This window comes from Dunckerocampus dactyliophorus, chromosome 7, assembly GCF_027744805.1.
Source record: "Dunckerocampus dactyliophorus isolate RoL2022-P2 chromosome 7, RoL_Ddac_1.1, whole genome shotgun sequence".
Taxonomy (NCBI): domain Eukaryota; kingdom Metazoa; phylum Chordata; class Actinopteri; order Syngnathiformes; family Syngnathidae; genus Dunckerocampus; species Dunckerocampus dactyliophorus.
In genome coordinates this window covers 29,373,859-29,391,300 of record NC_072825.1, presented here as the reverse complement: position 1 = coordinate 29,391,300, position 17,442 = coordinate 29,373,859, and the positions used below count along the sequence as shown (strand labels likewise).

General features: G+C 39.9%; 1 protein-coding gene across 2 annotated transcripts in view; it reads left to right on the top strand.

Moving 5' to 3' along the window:
- Window positions 1-17,442, top strand: part of LOC129185705 (glutamate receptor ionotropic, NMDA 2D) — a 174,952-nt gene that overhangs the window by 47,572 nt on the left and 109,938 nt on the right. For both annotated transcript variants that reach the window (XM_054783085.1, XM_054783084.1), the window contains exons 2-4: window positions 9,779-10,118; window positions 10,229-10,435; window positions 16,463-16,729. In XM_054783085.1, coding sequence (XP_054639060.1) covers window positions 9,831-10,118; window positions 10,229-10,435; window positions 16,463-16,729 — 762 coding nt within the window. In that variant the 5' untranslated portion in view covers window positions 9,779-9,830. The remainder of the gene's footprint in view (window positions 1-9,778; window positions 10,119-10,228; window positions 10,436-16,462; window positions 16,730-17,442) is intronic.

Below are 17,442 nucleotides of genomic sequence, written 5' to 3'. Positions count from 1 at the left end.
TGTTAGTTGTCCAAACTGCAGACAGTCAAATGAGTTCTTCCACTCCAAATAACACTAGAAGCTGATAAATTCCATGCGGGATGGTTCCTACCTCCCAGTTTTCTCCAATGCATAACACAACAAACCTTCAAAGTAGATCATTTGCCTTCAGCTACAGAAAACTGCGATAAACTTTCCAAGCAGTGCAGGCGTTGCTTTGAGACCTGCACACACCGCCTCCGACAGCTTCCCGTGGATATTAGGGCCCGTTTATACGACATGCAGCTAGAAGAAATGGCAGTTTTTCTTGTCATTGTGTGCATACTGTGATTGAACATCTTCCAGTTCCTACTTGGTTTGGTTTTTGGATTTCAGTTAGGAGAGTAACGTGTCTCCACTGGTGCCGGTAAACATGTGACTTACTCATGCGTCTTTCAGCGTTTACAACAAACCGCGGTGGTCCATCCATCCATCCATCCATTTTCCTCTGCTTATCCAGGTCCAGGTCCCAGGTCTGGCCTGGGACACCAAGGCGTTCCCAGGCCAGCTGTGAGACATAATCCCTCCAGCGTGTCCTAGGTCTGCCCCGGGGGCCTTCTCCCGGCTGGGCATGCCCGGAACACCTCACCAGGGAGGAATCCGTACTAGATGCTCGAAACATGTCAACTGGCTCCTCTCGATGTGCAGGAGCAGAGGCTCTACTCTACCCTGAGCTTGTCCCGGATGACCGAGCTCCTCACCCTATCTCTTAGGGTGAGTCCAGCCACCCTACAGAGGAAACTCATTTCAGTCGCTTGTATCCGTGATCTCGTTCTTTCGCTCACAACCCAAAGCTCATGACCATAGGTGAGGGTGGGACCCTCTCCGCAGTGGTAGTTCTCACAAAGATGCAGTTGTTATGTAGATGAGCGCCAAAACGACAAAGTTTAAAATGAGACTGTGTTATGTAAACAGTCCCGAAGAGACCTAATTGTGGCGCATTGCAGTAAGTCAGCTAAACGGTTAATGTTACTCTCAGGATGGATTTACGTACACTACAGTGGAACCTCCGTTAGCGTACGCCCCAGTTGGCGCGTGTATCGGTTAACGCAAACAATGTCAAATGTAAAATTTTGTCTCGGTACAGTTAGCGCACACCCCGGTCAGCGTGTTTTTTCAACAGAAAGACAAAATTGGGAGGTGGGTAAATACTTTTTCACACGACTGTATATGGAAAAAACATCCAACTGTTTGCATTGCAACATCGCAGTTGTTTCCCAAATGTCTTCAACACTAAAACCCTTAAAGGGTCTGTAACATGAGTTATCAACTTTGCTTAAATATGTTATACATTGTTTGTAATTATGCTCTATATTGTTCCATTTTTGAAAGCAAACTGTAAATTAGCCAAAAATGACAGCCATGACGAGCTAGCTCTGGCTGTTCAGTCTCATTCCTGGAAGTGAGGCCATCGGGGTGCTATCACTCAGGTACACTCAGATAAACAAACAGAGGATGGGCACAGTAATTACAGCAAATATTTGAGCCATGTGTCAATAGTTGTCCAGGAGAAAGAAACATCTGGAGATGCAATAGAGAACTTGCAGAACATGGACTTAAGCCTTAAGACATGGAGATGAAGATTGGTCACCTGGAGTCGCTTATCCTTCAATTATTGTTTTAAATTTGCTTCTTAATGAGTGTGAAGGGCTATTTTAATGTTCACGTGGATTCACGTCAAGGATGAATGCACACAATGTACTTTTAAATTTGCGACACACGCAAGGGTCACGCACTCCTCCTCTGGAATGTGGCACTACCTGCTAAGGATGCTACCTGCTAGTTTTTCAGCAGCGCCTTTAGTTTTCCTGCCAGCTTGTCTGCAGCGCTTTAGTTTACCTTTTTGCCTAGTGTCATTTTTCCTTTCCGTTTTCCTTTTTGGCTCACTCCCTGTGTTCTTTTGTTACTGGACTCTGAATGGTTTTGTATTTTGTACACCTTTTTACTCCTGGGGTGTTTTCGTATTAGAGCTTTTGTTCAGATCTGAGTGTATTGTCTCGGCATCCTGGGATCCAAACTCCGGCTTGTGACGAGTCATAACACGCCCCACCCGTGAAAATTGATGGTGAAAACACAAACACCCCCACATTTTCCAAAAATTAGTTTGGAAGTAGAATACTTGACATGAGGTAATAGAGCCTTGCATAAATCAATCATTTATAGCAAAAGTTAGTTAGTTTAGTTATTAGTTTGATGCATTATTATTTTTTTGAAAAAAAAATAAAAATAAAAAATCACACTAAGATGCAAAAAGGTCCCCTAAGCTTTAGTGGCCAGAAATGTTGTTATTATTATTTTTACTTTCACCACGTAAATGACATCTGCTTTGGTTGGTGTGGTTGTGGTGCTCCTCAGAGGCAAACAAAGAAATCGCCATTGTGGTTGATTGGCTTCTCTATTTAAAACTGCTACGTATTGAATGATTTTTAATTGTTGGATTACATGCCAGTGACATTTAAATGGTTTTAGATGGACATTCCACGCTTACTTTACAGAATAAAGGTTTACTCAAGATGTTGATTGTCTTTCTCACATGTTTTTAATACCTTCTACTGACCTGTTATTCATTTGTGAATACAAAAATGAAGTTTTGCTGTTAAAATACGGCAGTGTGATACGTTTCTATACACCGGGCATCATGTGGCGTATTAAAAGTGTCTTCTTCCAGATCATTCTGACATTTATTGTATCCATACACTTACAAATATGATTATTTCAGCTTCTGTAGCTTTAATTTGTCTCCTTGTTGGTGTAAACTTTGACTCCTTCCCTCTGGCTTTTTTGTGAATTGAATGTTGTTAGAGGCGGCGCCATGACACTCAAGGGAGACTGCCGTTACGGTACCCAAACAGGGTACCTTTTGATTTTACGTGAATCTGTGCTCGGTAGTGCAGACAAAATTTGAAAACAGGAAAGCAGAAGCCATCTCCGTCGCCTGTCTATGACATCATCAGCAGTGGACTTTGCTAGCTATTTCGGCCACAAGTACCAAATAAGTTGACACAAACCATATTTTTATAGGCTGAGCTGTACAATGTGGGATGCACCTTTTAAAGAATGGGAATCTGTCAGTGAGAGTGAAATGTTATGGGGTGTGCTACAGAGGGCAGTGATGTGTATATGCTTGGTTAGAGCCAGCCTGTGAGTGAAGAAGGCTTAGAAGTATGTATGCACAGTATACTGTATTGTTCCTTAACTAAAAACCTGACAGGGAATACACAGCCCTAACTCTATTCAGCGGTGCCTTGGTTAACGTCATGAATCCGTTCCAGAAGGTCCGACTCAAACCAAAATGAACTCTAACCAGAGCAAAAGCAGAAAATAATGCGAAAATGATGACAGATGACTGTACAACTGAAGATGCACCTACTTTTGTTGGGAAAACAACCACACAAAAACATCAATTAACAAAATAACACAAAATAAACACATTATTAATAATTAATTATTAACAGTGTAATTCCATGTCTAGAGGCCTCTAATAATCTTAAAGTGTTTTTAGAAGATGGTAAACAGGTTTTCTATGTCTTAACTTCTCTTATGTCGACTATAATGGGTAATAGGAGTGTAAATGTGACTATAGGGGTGTTATTTCATGTCTAGAGAGCTCTAATCATGTTAAATGTTTAACATTTAAATGTTTGTTTTGATGTTGGAAACAGAAATGAGTGTTATGGATGTAAAACGAGACAGGCAGAAACACAGTGTCACCCTTGTTGTTGATAGATGCGTATGCATGGTGTGGGTGCACCACAGCTGATGGCGGAGCCACACCCGTCACATTTAAATACCCCTGAAATGACGATGGTCTTGTCTTTAAGCCGTAAAAGGGAGGTGCCGGTACGGTCCATCCCCTTTCTCTTTTGTGTGGCCCATGTGTTTGTTACGTCGTGTATCTCTCTTCAACTCTGAAGAAACGCTGTTGCTCTAAAATGCCGCCTGCGGCCCATAATGCGTTGCGCGATCACGTGCAAGTAGGTGCTCCCATTTACTTCCGTGTTGTTGCTGCCTGATGTTGACACCCTTGTTGTCGTCGTCGCTGGCACCTTTCCAACTAAAGCCGTGAAAAAGGACTGTGCAAAAAAGCCAAAGTATGCTGCGGATGTGGAAAAGCTGAGGAAAGATCTGTTTGAACAGTGATATCATCAAGAGTGCATGCACTGCGTGATCCATCAAAAGTTTACACCAGCTGATGGAAATCATGCACAACTTGAAGGTCACGTTTGCAGCCCTTTGCCAAGCGATATTTGTTATCCCATTTATCTTTCATAAGAAGGTGCTGGAGGGGGGAAATACGAAGATTTGCATTGCAACAAAAGATTCATGGGAGGCAGAGAGTCAAGTGAAACAATAACGCTTCAACCTCCGCTCTCTTTCTTCTTGGGCTGTGTTTGCTTTGCATTGTTCTGCTCTGCAGTACAGTATTCCACATTGGATTGGCTGCAGCCAGATCGTGTACACCACCATTTGCTTCATTGCAGGCCTCCTCACTAAGCTGGGATGGCATGCTCACAGGCACACAGTTGGAAAATAATGCATTGGAAAGTTATAGTTTTGTTGCTATATTAATAATTCATGTGCTCGATCAGCCAGCGCCATTACAACGATGGTTTAGAGTTTCTCAAGCACAATTAGGGATTTTAAAACAAACTGGTTATTTATTAGTAATGTGCGGATCGATACTGAAATACTGTATCTGTCACTGCTGGCCCAGCAGGGGCGGAGCCACCGGTACAAACCTGCAGGTGCTCACCTGGCCTCCTTAAGCATGGCTGTTGGGCTCTCTCGTTCCCAGATTGTTCCTCGCTCCTCGCCTGCACTCCGTTCTTCCCGGCCTCGTGTATTCCCTCGTGTGATTAGCTTTCTGGTCATTGCCTTCCCTGTTACTGCGAGTATTTTTTTCCCTGCTCTGCTTACTCCAGCAGCAGAGTGTTTTTGTGCTTCATTGCACAAGGAAGTAACTTACTTCCTTGTATTGTAGTTTTTCCTTGCTAGTACTTTTTACTAGCAGTGTTTTGTGTTTTTCTTTTTGTGGCTTTTGTTGTTGGACTCTGTACATTTTTGATTCTTTTCGTATGCCTTTTTACTCCTGTGGAGGTCTCTTTTATGCCGAATCGTGACATCAGTACTATCAATACTTCCGATATCAGCTCTTCATGCTCTAAATTTTTTTTCTCAAGTCAATATATTGATACCATTTGAGGTGACATTTGTGTGTTGAAACAATGACCGATTTGTAAACGCAGTCATGTGTGAATGACGTTTTCATTCATTTAGTAGTTCTGAATGACTTATTGTACTTATTTTCCTGCGTTTGGCTGGCGACCAGTCCAGGGTGTACCCCGCCTCTCGCCCGAAGACAGCTGGGATAGGCTCCAGCATACCCCCGCGACCCTAATGAGGATAGGTGGCATAGAAAATGGATGGATGTACTTATTTTCCTTTTTTGATTGTTTAAAATAATATTTTCACATATTTTATATGATTCTATCCTCGGTTCTTATCTTTCCTTATATATACATGCAATACATTTGTTCACTTCCTGTATTCCAAATGTACTCTTTGCTAGTTTAAAATGCATACGAAAATGGTAAGGTAATATGAAAAGGTAATATAAGGTAACATAGTGTGATATGGTGATTAATCACGATTAATTAATTAATTTGAAAACCTTGATTTATCTGATTAAAAATTTTAATCATTTGACAGCTCTAATTATAATAATTACCAGGCAATGTAACCTTTTCCTTATTTTAATTTGAATGCACAGTGGGATTTTTGTATACACAGTATTCAGCATTTAATGATTTTTGGTCAAAAGGCTATTTTTTTATTTGTATTTTTTCATTCTGTTTCATTCTGCAGAACTTGGGCAATATTTTATACATACTGTATACAGTAGTGTGAAAAGGTGTTGGTTTTTTTTTGCATGTTTGTCACACTTAAATGTTTCATATCATGAAACTAATTTAAATATTAGTCAATGACAACACAACTGAACACACAATGCAGTTTTTAAATGAAACTTTTTATGATCAATGGAGAAAAAATCCAAAGCTACATGGTCCTGTGTGAAAAAGTGATTTCCCCCTAAAGCTAATAAGTGGTTGGGCCCCCCTTAGCAGCAGCAACTGCAATCAAGCGTTTGTGATAACTTGCAGTGAGTCTCTTACAGCACTGGGGAGGAATTTTGCACAATTGTTGTCATTCAGCCACATTGGAGGCTTTTCCTTTTTAAGGTCATGCCACAGCATCTCAATAGGATTCAGGTCAGGACTTGGACTAGGCCACTCCAAAGTCTTCAGCCATTCAGAGGTGGACTTGCTGGTGTGTTTTGGATCATTGTCCTGCTGGAGAACCCAAGTTTCTTTCAGCTTGAGGTCACAAACACATGGCCGGACATTCTCCTTTTTTTTTGGTAGACAGCAGAATTCATGGTTCCATTTATCACAGCAAGTCTTCCAGGTCCTGAGGCAGCAAAACAGGCCCAGACCATCACACTACCACCACCATATTTTACTCTTGGTATAACATTCTTATCTGAAATGCGGCATTTTTACACCAGATGTAATGGGACACGCACCTTCCAAAAAGTTCAACTTTTGGATCATCAAGATGTTTTCTGGCAAAATTGAGACAAAGCTTAATGTTCTTTTTGTTCAGCAGTGGTTTTGACCTTGAAACTCTGCCATGCAGGCCGTTTTTGCCCAGTGTCTTTCTTATGGTGGAGTCATGAACACTGACCTTAACTGAGGCAAGTGAGGCCTGCAGTTCTTTGGATATTGTTGTGGGGTCTTTTGTGACCTCTTGATGTGTCATTGCTGTGCTCTTGGGGTCATTTTGGTTGGCCAGCCACTCCTGGGAAGGTTCACCACTGTTCCATGTTTTCGCCATTTGTGGAGAATGTCTCTCACTGTAGTTCGCTGGAGTCCCAAAGGGGGTTGTTTTTTTTTGGAGACACCTAGTGGCCACACTAATTCATTGAGCTTGTTGTGATGCAATAAGGCACATAAGCTGAATGATACAGAGCCTATGTGATGCTTTTTGCGACTGAAGACTTTCTAATATGCTTCTGCCTTGAGGCTGTGTTTGTAAATGATGTGCAACTCGAATGATATGACAGCTGTGTGGATTGAGAAATGCGCTATTTTACACAGCAGTGTGGTTTCATTAGACACTAAGTCTAGCTTGGCGATGGTAGCTTCTGCGTCAGCCACTGACTAACTAAATACACACGTATGATTTTCAGTCTCTTTTGTGAATACAAAATGGATGTTTGATACGTTTCTACACACTGAGATGCACCCAGGCATTATGTCGCGTATGTTTGTGTAAACACGGGTCTAAGTCGGAAGCTAGGTGGACGGTGCTAAAAGAAGTGCATATCTGAATGGATTACTTTCCATGAGTGATGAAAACGTATCCGTGGAAGATAGTGGACATTACTGCCATCGATCCAGGAAACAATGTTTGCTGTGGGGCGCTTCACTTTTTTCTTCTTTGTACAACTTCCCTGCAAAATATCACGTTGCCAGAGGACATCCTCGCTGCACCGTATTCCGTATTCACACACACTGCGGCGTCTCCAGAGAGTGAAATACTGTGACAAGCGTAACGGTTAATGGCTTGCAGCTCCCTACAGTCGAAGGATATCTCTTCTTCAAATTGTACCATGTACCGTATTTTCCTGCCACATCCTCTATGCCTTCCAGAGTACTTAAAAACCCCCACAACGCTCTCCTCCTTCATTATCACATTCTTTCTTTCCTTACTGCGCATCTCTGCACACCTCGCTATCTCGTCTTGAATGCGGGAGCACGCCTGGCACGCAAATGCACACACAGCCGCAACCCCGTCACCATCCAAATATGAGGTTTGGCGGTGTATTTGTTTAGGCGGAACACGTATTCGTAATCGATACCCCTTTTTCTCGTTTCCAACCTGACATTTTGTCCTGTCCTCTCCTCTCCACTCTACCTTGTGATCACCCACACTCCATCTAGGGGTCAGATTTGAGCTCATTTTCCTAGCGAGGTCAAAGCATCGTCACACTGTGGTTAGTAGAAGATGGAGCTACTTTAACGGGAAGGGCCCTTGTTAATCAGTGCAATTGTGTATAGCGGGAAGTGGTGGTGGAGTTGGAGGAATGGAGGCAGGGCAGTTGGTGACACAAGTAAATTGAAAGCGTTGCAATGTGTTTCGTGTGGCACATATTAACCTTGCTATCTTGCTGCTGGTCATTATCTTCATGCGTGCTTGTTACTGTGTGTACGTGCACTGTATTAACCCTCATATCTCGCTATCATTAAGCAGCTCTACAGTGTACCCATGCATTTCGTGTGTGTGTGTGTGTGTGTGTGTGCTTGCAGCTGTGAGGGCGATGGTGTTTACAGTGATCTTAATTGTCATTATTATTCATGCAGCACAATAACCACCTCCGCCCCCATCTTTGTCTCTGCCTGCTATTAACTTCCTCGCCCTCCTTGCTTCCCTGGAAGGGACCGCTTCTATTTTTCCTTTTCTCACCCTCATGGTCTTCCTTCTCAGCCTGCAGCCTAAACAGCAGCAAATTCAATCTTTTTCCCCCCGTCTTCTCAGCCATCCTTTCCCCCGCTCCAGTATGCCCAGTAACGTGTTACAAACGCAACAGTGGAACCACCAAAAGTTACATTTCTGTCTTTTTTCAAATCTATGCACATATTGAATGACTCAAAATGCGCATTGGTCCATCTCAAGTGACTTTTGTTCATTTTTGAATGTTTCCTAAGCAAAGATGCACTTTTTTTCGGAATTTTTGCCCATCATCCACAATCCTTATGTGAGACATGAACACACGTCCTTCTCTTTTCTGTGTTCTAAAGATCAAAAGAGGCAGGTAATTAATGCACATAATAGGACACACCTGTTCCACCTATAAAGTGCTCCATTTACATAATGTGACCTGCATATTAACCACGTTACAGCGACATTGTTGTTGTTATTATTATTGTTATTAACACTGTTACACCCAAGAACTACGTTACTGGCGTAGTGACACCTCGCCACATCACACTGGCTAGCTTCGCCACACACTCGCTCACAATGCCTCAGGCCACTAGCCCGCTCCTACATACTGCTGCTGTGTTTTTGTTTTTGAGTTTGGAAAAGTTCACGTTGTAAGCGTTCCTTTCTATGTTGTTATGTGAAATCAATGCACCTGGGAGTGTTGGATCTTTTTGGAGGTGTTTTAATCGCGGCCTTTCTAGGTGTGTCCAATTACGTGCATAATTACCTGTCTCTTTTTACCTATAGACAAAGTTATGGCAAAAAGTCCAAATCACAAAATAAAAAGTCATAATTATGACATAAAAAGTCAAAATTAGAAGATAAAAATTCATACTATTATTCACAATTAATATAATAATCAGTATAATAATAAATGAAAAACGATAAATAGAGACGAGCATAACAAAACAAGTTCAAGACTCTTCTTCCTTGTATTTTGCAAACGTCAACTGCTTGTATTGTTTATTAAATTCGCTCATCTTGGTGCATTGTTTGAGTTCCTTGCTCACTCGTTCCATAATTGAAGTCCACAAGCTCCCTGCGAGTAATTCATTCTGACTAATAAATTTGTCCCACCTGTTATTAAATAGGTTCTCCATAATTTTAGAAAATTGTAGTATTAAGGAAACTGGTTGGTAATTTGTAAATTGATGTTTGTCTCCGTTTTTAAAGCATAAACTTAATTTCTGGTTTCTTCTCTCCTTCTGTCTTGCAGGCACCCTCTCTTTGTGCCGTACATATCTGCCTCCCCCCCTCGGCAGGTTGCCATGGTCGCCATACCTACTCTCTCTCTCCTATTGGTCCTGGCAGAGTGGAGAGGCCCGGCGGACGCCTCCCCCCACCTGCTGCTGCGGCCCAGCCCGAGAGAGCGCGACGCGGGGGCAATGATGAACTTCAACATCGCCGTGATCCACGCCGGTGCGACGGTGCAGGCGGAGGCGGCGGTGGCCGGGTCCGGGGGACGGGTGCTCTACCCGGGTTTCGGCCGGGTGTACGGCTCCCTGGGGGAGAGCGTGGTCACCCAGTGGGGCTCGGCAAACGTCATCTGGCTACAGGTTGGAGAACGTCACTCTTCCCTGGAAGCTTCCTGTCTGCTCTTGACACACTAACACCTTTTGTCCCCTCTGTGCTCTCTTACATCACTTCCTCCCCCGCCGTCCCCAAGGTGAACGACAGCAGCCCTAAGACGGTGCTGTCCCAGCTGTGTGAGCTGCTGGCTGCGCGGCCCCTGCAGGGTCTGGTTTACGAAGAGGAGAGCCCCACCCGCACGGCCTGGGGTCCACTGGCCCCCATGCTGGAGTTTGTCTCGGCGCAAACGGGGCTGCCCATAGTGGCTGTAGGAGGGGGAGCGGGGCTGGGGAGGATGCCACAGGTAGGAGGAGGCAGATTGGGGTCGGGTGGGAGAGAAATAAGGGTGGGGGTTCAAGGGTATGCAAGAGGGTACAGGACAGGCAAGTCCAGGATTACTGCAACCTCAGGTGATACACAGTAACGTCCCTTCATTTGCTAGTCATCAAGCTACTTCCTGGTTCGGGCTTTTCTACCGCACGGATCTGACTCACCTTAGTTCTACCCGGCTCGGTCCGGGGCGGAAATGGATAAAAAAACACGCAAAAGCAGGCCCTACAGCAACTGTTGACTGCTGTAAGGGTAGGGTTCATGTTAGGACAAAACACGATGATTCAAGTGGCAAAACGCGACATCAGGAGTGTCCAAAGTGCAGCCGGGGAGACATCTGTGGCCTTGCGGCACATGCTAAAACTAAAACTTAACAAGAAAACTACAAAAAAAAAACAACACACACACACACAAAAACAGCAAAATGGACAATTCAGCAGTAATTTTACAAGAATAAAGTCCAAATATGAAAAGAAAAAACTTAAAGAAGCAAAATTATTTGAATAATGTCGTGACATTATGGGAAAAAATAATGTCATTTTAGTAGAAAAAAGTTTAAAGACTTTTTTTCAGTTAATTAGGTACACTTATCTGAAAATGTAAAGCACAGTTTATTGACAGATTTATTGGTAAAAAACTGCAATACAGCAAGTGCATTTAGTGCCTACCTAACTAAGCCTTTGTATTTTTGACTATTATTTGTAGACATGCTCACTGACTGTCTCATGCTTCATACTCAACTGTCTTTGCACTTGAGATGGTAGAACACATTTTATAACATTCAAAATTATGAAATAAAAAGTCATACTTATGAGATAAAAAGTTCAAATTATGAAATATAAAATCAAGATTATGAGATAAAACGTCAAAATTAAGAGATAAAAAGTCATAGTAATGACAAATTGAAATTACAAGATTAAAAGTCATAATTATGAGATAAAAACCAAATTATGAAGTAAAAAGTCATAACTATGAGATAAAATGTCAAAATTACAACCAAAAAAAATCATAACTATGAGCTAAAACGTCAAAATTCTGAGATAAAAAGTCAAAATTACAATATAAAAAGTCATAATTATGATACAGGAAAGTCATTATGACAAAAAAGTCAAAATTACAAGATCAAAAGTCATAATTATGATATAAAAAGTCAATCATGAGTTAAAAAGTCATAATTATCAGATATAAAGTCAATTATGAGATAAATTGTCAAAATTATGATAAAAAGTCATACTTATGAGAGAAAAAGTCAATTATGAGATATAAAGTCAAAATTATGAGATAAAAAGTCGTAATTACAAGATAAAAAGTCATAATTATGATATAGGAAACTCATAATTATGACAAAAAAGTCGAAATTACAAGATAAAAAGTCATAATTATGAAATAAAAAGTCAATCATGAGATAAAAAGTCATAATTATCAGATAAAATTATGAGATAAAAGTCATAATTATGATGCAGAAAAGTCATAATTATGACAATAAGTTGAAATTATTACAAGATAAAACGTCATAATTATAAGAGAAAAAGTCAATTGTGAGATAAAAAGTCAAAAGTTCCCACCTTTTGCCGACACCGTTGCTTTGCAAACTCATCTTACAATTCACAGTTCCACATGTCCAAAAATAAGCAAAGCTTATTTAATTCTACCCCTCACCTGTTTTGCATCAGTTGCAGTACATTAGTTCTACTCCTGTTTTCCCAATGTAGTTGTTGCCAATTGTGAGTACATCGGAAAGTGATAAGACAATATAACAATGTAGTGCAATGACAGTCAAGGTATGTACTTCCTGCTAAGAAATGATATAGCAGACATAATGATAATACCAAATAGATAATAACTGATTAAAGAGTTAATAGTTAACAGAGAGTTTGATCATAAGTGGAAATATGATGGGAATAAATTCATAATATTCCGAGTAGAAAATGTAAGAACATTATTTACGAAGAAAGTTGAAATATTTGGAAAATTACAACAACAAACAACAGCAAAAATGTGAAAAAAAAGAGCAAAGAGTGAAGTAGTATTCATAATAGGGTTTTTCACCTGCACAACAAAGCTGATATGCAGTTGTTTTCTTGAAATATGTACAACCTCTTAGCATATTTCGGTTTTCACTATGTGGCCCTCGCTGGAAAAACATTTGGACACCCCCGAGCTAGACCAACACCACAGTAACAACACAAAAACATAAATTATAGCTGGGACGTTTATTTAGCTAAACTGCAAAGAGGACGGGGCGTTCATTGTATGTGGGTGATAACTGCAGAGAAATTGTTATTTCTGAAATAGACATAATACAAGAAAATAGACATATAAGACACAGAAAACCTGTTTACACTTTTTAACATAATCAGAGCCCTGTACACATGAAATACCACCCCTATAGTCACCTGTACACGCCTATTACCCAATATAGTAGACATAATAAGAGGCAATAAGACATATAACACATAGAAAACATGTTTACCACCTTCTAAATATGCTTTTTAACATTATTAGATCCCTCTACACATGAAATAGCATCCCAATAGTCACATTTACAGTCATATTACCCAATATAGTAGACATAAGAGACAATAATATTTGTAAGACACAGAAAACATGTTTACCACCTTCTAAATACACTTTTTAACATTATCAGAGCCCTCTAGACATGAAATGACATTCCTATAGTCACCTTTACACTCCTGTTTTCCAATATAGTAGACATAATAAGAGGCAATAAGACATATAACATATAGAAAACATGTTCACCACCTTCTAAATACACTTTTTAACATTATTAGATCCCTCTACACATAGACCATAGTCCACCACCAAACCTTTACAGTCATATTACCCAATATAGTAGACAAAAGGAAATAAAACATATACTGTAAGACACAGAAAACATGTCAACCACCTTCTAAATACACATTTTAACATTAGAGCCATCTAGACATTAAAAAACACTCCTATTATTCTTTGTTTACAACACATTGCGCAACCAGTTAGCTTCAAATTTATTTATTTTAAATTTAAGAAGCCACAAACTTACCACTTCCACACAGAATAGGAGGATAACTTGTTTTTCATGTGGGACATGGCATGGGTGACTCCATGACTTCATGCAGTGTTAAGGTAATGTAATGAAAGCTAATGGCTAATGTTCTGTGTCATTACTGTCCCCTAGTGACCAGAATACTACATATCACTTGTATTTGCATACTGTATGTTTTGACGAATAATGCACCATAGTCTACCACCAAACAGCCATCATTTATTCATTCATTCATTTCTGAAAAAAACGCTGTATAGCGAGGGAGCGATGATCGAACCGCGACATTGCGAGGGACAACTATACGACAAGTGTAACATGCAAGAGGTTGCCCACAGCCACAACTATAAATGTCAATGTATTTGGATACCCTAATTAGAGTAGACCCCCAGGCACAGAGCAAACGTGACTGTTTGGATGCGTGAGGACACGGGCAGGTCACTTTCTTGCTGTCATGACGCTTTGCCACTGCAGCACTTTTGCTGAACTTCCTGGAAAGCCTCTGTGGCCGTGCCTTGTCCTCCCGTGAACGCGGCGTTCTAGAAAACACGAGCAACAATGCAAGATGTTTGAGCCCTGCAGCCGCACAAGCTCCATTAATACTTCAAGACCGGCGACGCCTCGGTGTTGTGCATAAATAACCTGCTTTGGTCGAGGGGCTTGAAAGTCTGTTGCTTTAGTGCAAAGTATTGCTTTGGGACAGGGGCTTCCAAACTGCGGTCTGGGGGCCATTTGTGGCTCACGGCTGTTTTTTTTTTTAAAGGCCCGTGGAATCTACAAAAAAAAAAAATGATGAGAATAATGTAATATCATGAGGAAAAATAATGTAATTTTAGTAGTATAAAGTTGAAATATTAAAGAAAAATGTTGTTGTTTTTTTTTTAAAAGACTGTGATATGATGAGGAAAAAAAAATTATAAAGTTGTAATTTTAGGTTTGGGAAAAAGTTATAATGGAAAAAAAATCATAATATTAAGAGAAGAAAATGTACAAATATTTAAGAAAAATATTGAAATATTTGGAAAATTAAAACAAAACACCAACAGCAAAATGGAAAAATGTGCAGTAATTTTAGAATAATGTCAAAATATTAAGAGAAAAAATTTGCCATCTAAAGAAAAAAAATACAGTATGTTGTAATATTATGAGGAAATATAAGGCCATTTTAGTCGCATAAATTTGAAATATTAAAGAAAACTTTTTTTTTTTTAAGTTGTAATATCATAAGGAAAAAGTCCAATAAAGTTGTAATTTTTGGAAAAGTAAGTTCGGGAAAGAGTTATAATATTGCGAGAATAAAGTCAAAATATTATGTGAATAAATCCACAATGTTACGACGGGAAAATTCAATAATAAAGTCAAAATATGAAAAGAAAAAGTTGCCATCTAAAGAAAAAATATATGAGAAATACATTGTAACATTATGGGGAAAATAATGTCATTTTAGTAGCATAAAGTTGAAATATTAAAAAAAAAATACTTTAAAAAAAGTTGTAATACTATAAAAAGACAACAAAGCACTATAATAAAATATTGCAGTTTTTGGAAAATTAGGTTGCAGAAAAAGTCATATTGTTGAAAGAATAAAGTCAAAATTGTATGGGGAGTAAGGTCATAATTACAAGAGGAACATTTACAAAAAGAAAGTTGACATTTAAGAAAAAAGAGCAGAAATAAAAAAAATAAAATGCCTGCAATTTCATGAGAATAAAGTTGAATATTAAGAGAAAAAAGTCATAAAGGTGCAATTTTACAAGCATAAAATGAATGAACAATATGGTAAATGGTCTTTCACGTGTATGGCGCTTTTCCACCTCCAAGGCACACATTTACCTACACATTTACCACCTGATGAGGCAGCATCAGGAGCAGCTGGGGGTTCAGTGTCTTGTATCTTACCCGCAACCTTCAGGTTGGTAGACGACCACTCTACCCCCATGTCAATAATGCCATTTTGTTACACACAGTTGAAATATTAAAGAAAAAACTTTTTTAGATTGTAATATTGTGAGAAGCAAATTTATTTAAAAAAAGAAAAAGTTTGGGCATCTAGTCCGAATGCTTCCCGCACAGCTCCTAGGATGACCTAGGACACGCTGGAGGGATTACATCTCACAGCTGGCCTTATTGTCGTAAAAATGCAACTTTTTTTCTCTTAAATTTTACTTTATTCTTGTGAAATGGCCGATGTTTTTTCAATTTCTGCTGTTGTTTTTTTTTCATAACTGTTTAAGCTTTCTACTTAATATTTCAAGTCTATGCTAGTAAAATTGCATTATTTTTCCTCATAATTATATGATATATATTATATATTATTATTATTATTATTATATATTATTATAATTAATATAATTAATATAATTAATTATATATAATTGAATATATATTACGATTTTATTCTTGTAAAATTCAGATTTTTTTCTAATTAGATTCGTTTTTTAAATATTTTGACTTTATTCTTTATTCTAAATTACAGTTGTTTTTTTTCCATCTCTGCCGGTTTTTTTTTTTAATTATCCAACTGTTTCAACTTTCTTCTTGAAAATGTTGTCCTTTTAATTATGACTCGATTCCCATAATATCTTGGCTCTATGCTACTTTTTTTCCACAATATTACATGTTTATTGTTGAAAAATTGTGCTTTTTTTCTCTTAATATTTTGACCCCATTCTTGTAAAATTACAGCTGTTTGTTTCCATCACTGCTGTTGTTGTTTTGTTTTAAATGATCCAACTGTTTCAACTTTCTTCATGTAATTTTTCTTCCCTTTATTTCCTTAATATTTTGACTTTGTTGCCAAAATATTATAACTTTTTCTGTAACCTAACTTTCCAAATGTGACGTGATTTTGTTTTGTGTGTTTCACATATTACAACTTAAAAAAAAACGAAAAATATGTCTTTTGCCGTGTGGGGTTTCTAACCTAGTCTCCCGCTGCTCTCTTTGCCTCCGAATCAGGAATCAGGTTCCATCTTTCTCCAGTTCAGCTCCTCCACCGCCCTCCAGCTGGAGGTGATATTCGAGGTGCTGGAGGAGTACGACTGGACGGCCTTCTCTGTAGTGTCCACGCGTCACCACGGCTACCAAGAGTTCCTGTCGGTGGTGGAGGGCCTGACGGACGGTTCGTTCATCGGCTGGGAGAAGAAGAGCGTGGTCATCCTGAACGTGACTGACGACCCGGGGGGTGCACGCACGCGCAGGCTGCTGAAGGAGAACGAGGCGCAGGTGAGAGCAGGGGGGAGGGAGGGAAGGGAAAAGGGGGGGAGGAAAGGGGAGGAAGCGCAGCGAGTATCATTGAAAGGGGGGGGCGCCCCTGGCTTTTTCCTTCCTTCTTCGTCTCACCCTCGGTCCCTCCGTATCTCTCTCTCTCTCCCCTCTCTCCTCTATCCCTCTGTTCTTCTGTCCCTTCATCATCCAACACGCTCACAGTTCAATGGTGCAACCAAAACCAGAAGTCACTTGGAAGAATTGTGACATGGAGACTTGAATAAGACATATAAGAGAAAATAAGACATACAAGACATAGAAAACCTGTTTACCACCTTCTAAATACACATTTTAACATTATGCGAGCCCTCTAGACATTAAATAGTTTAGTCCACCATGGGTAGGGATGCACAATGGCCTAGTGGCTAGCATGTTGGATAAATGGAAGATGTGGGTTTGAATGTTGTGGAGAGCCACTGTTTTTTTTATGAAGTTAAGCCAAACTTCTTCTTCACTGGTGCTCACCGGCTTCTTCTTCGTTGGTGTTTGTGGCTGTTTCTTCCGGTTGGAAAAGCGGACATCGAAACTAGGAACCGAAAGAAAAACATTTGAACAATCCCGAGAGAATCGAAATGTTAGTCCTGGTTCCCATCCATGCTCGAGGCTCGACGAAGACTCGAGTTTCACCAACTCACAGGATATGAAAGAGACTGGCGTTCCACTGAATCACA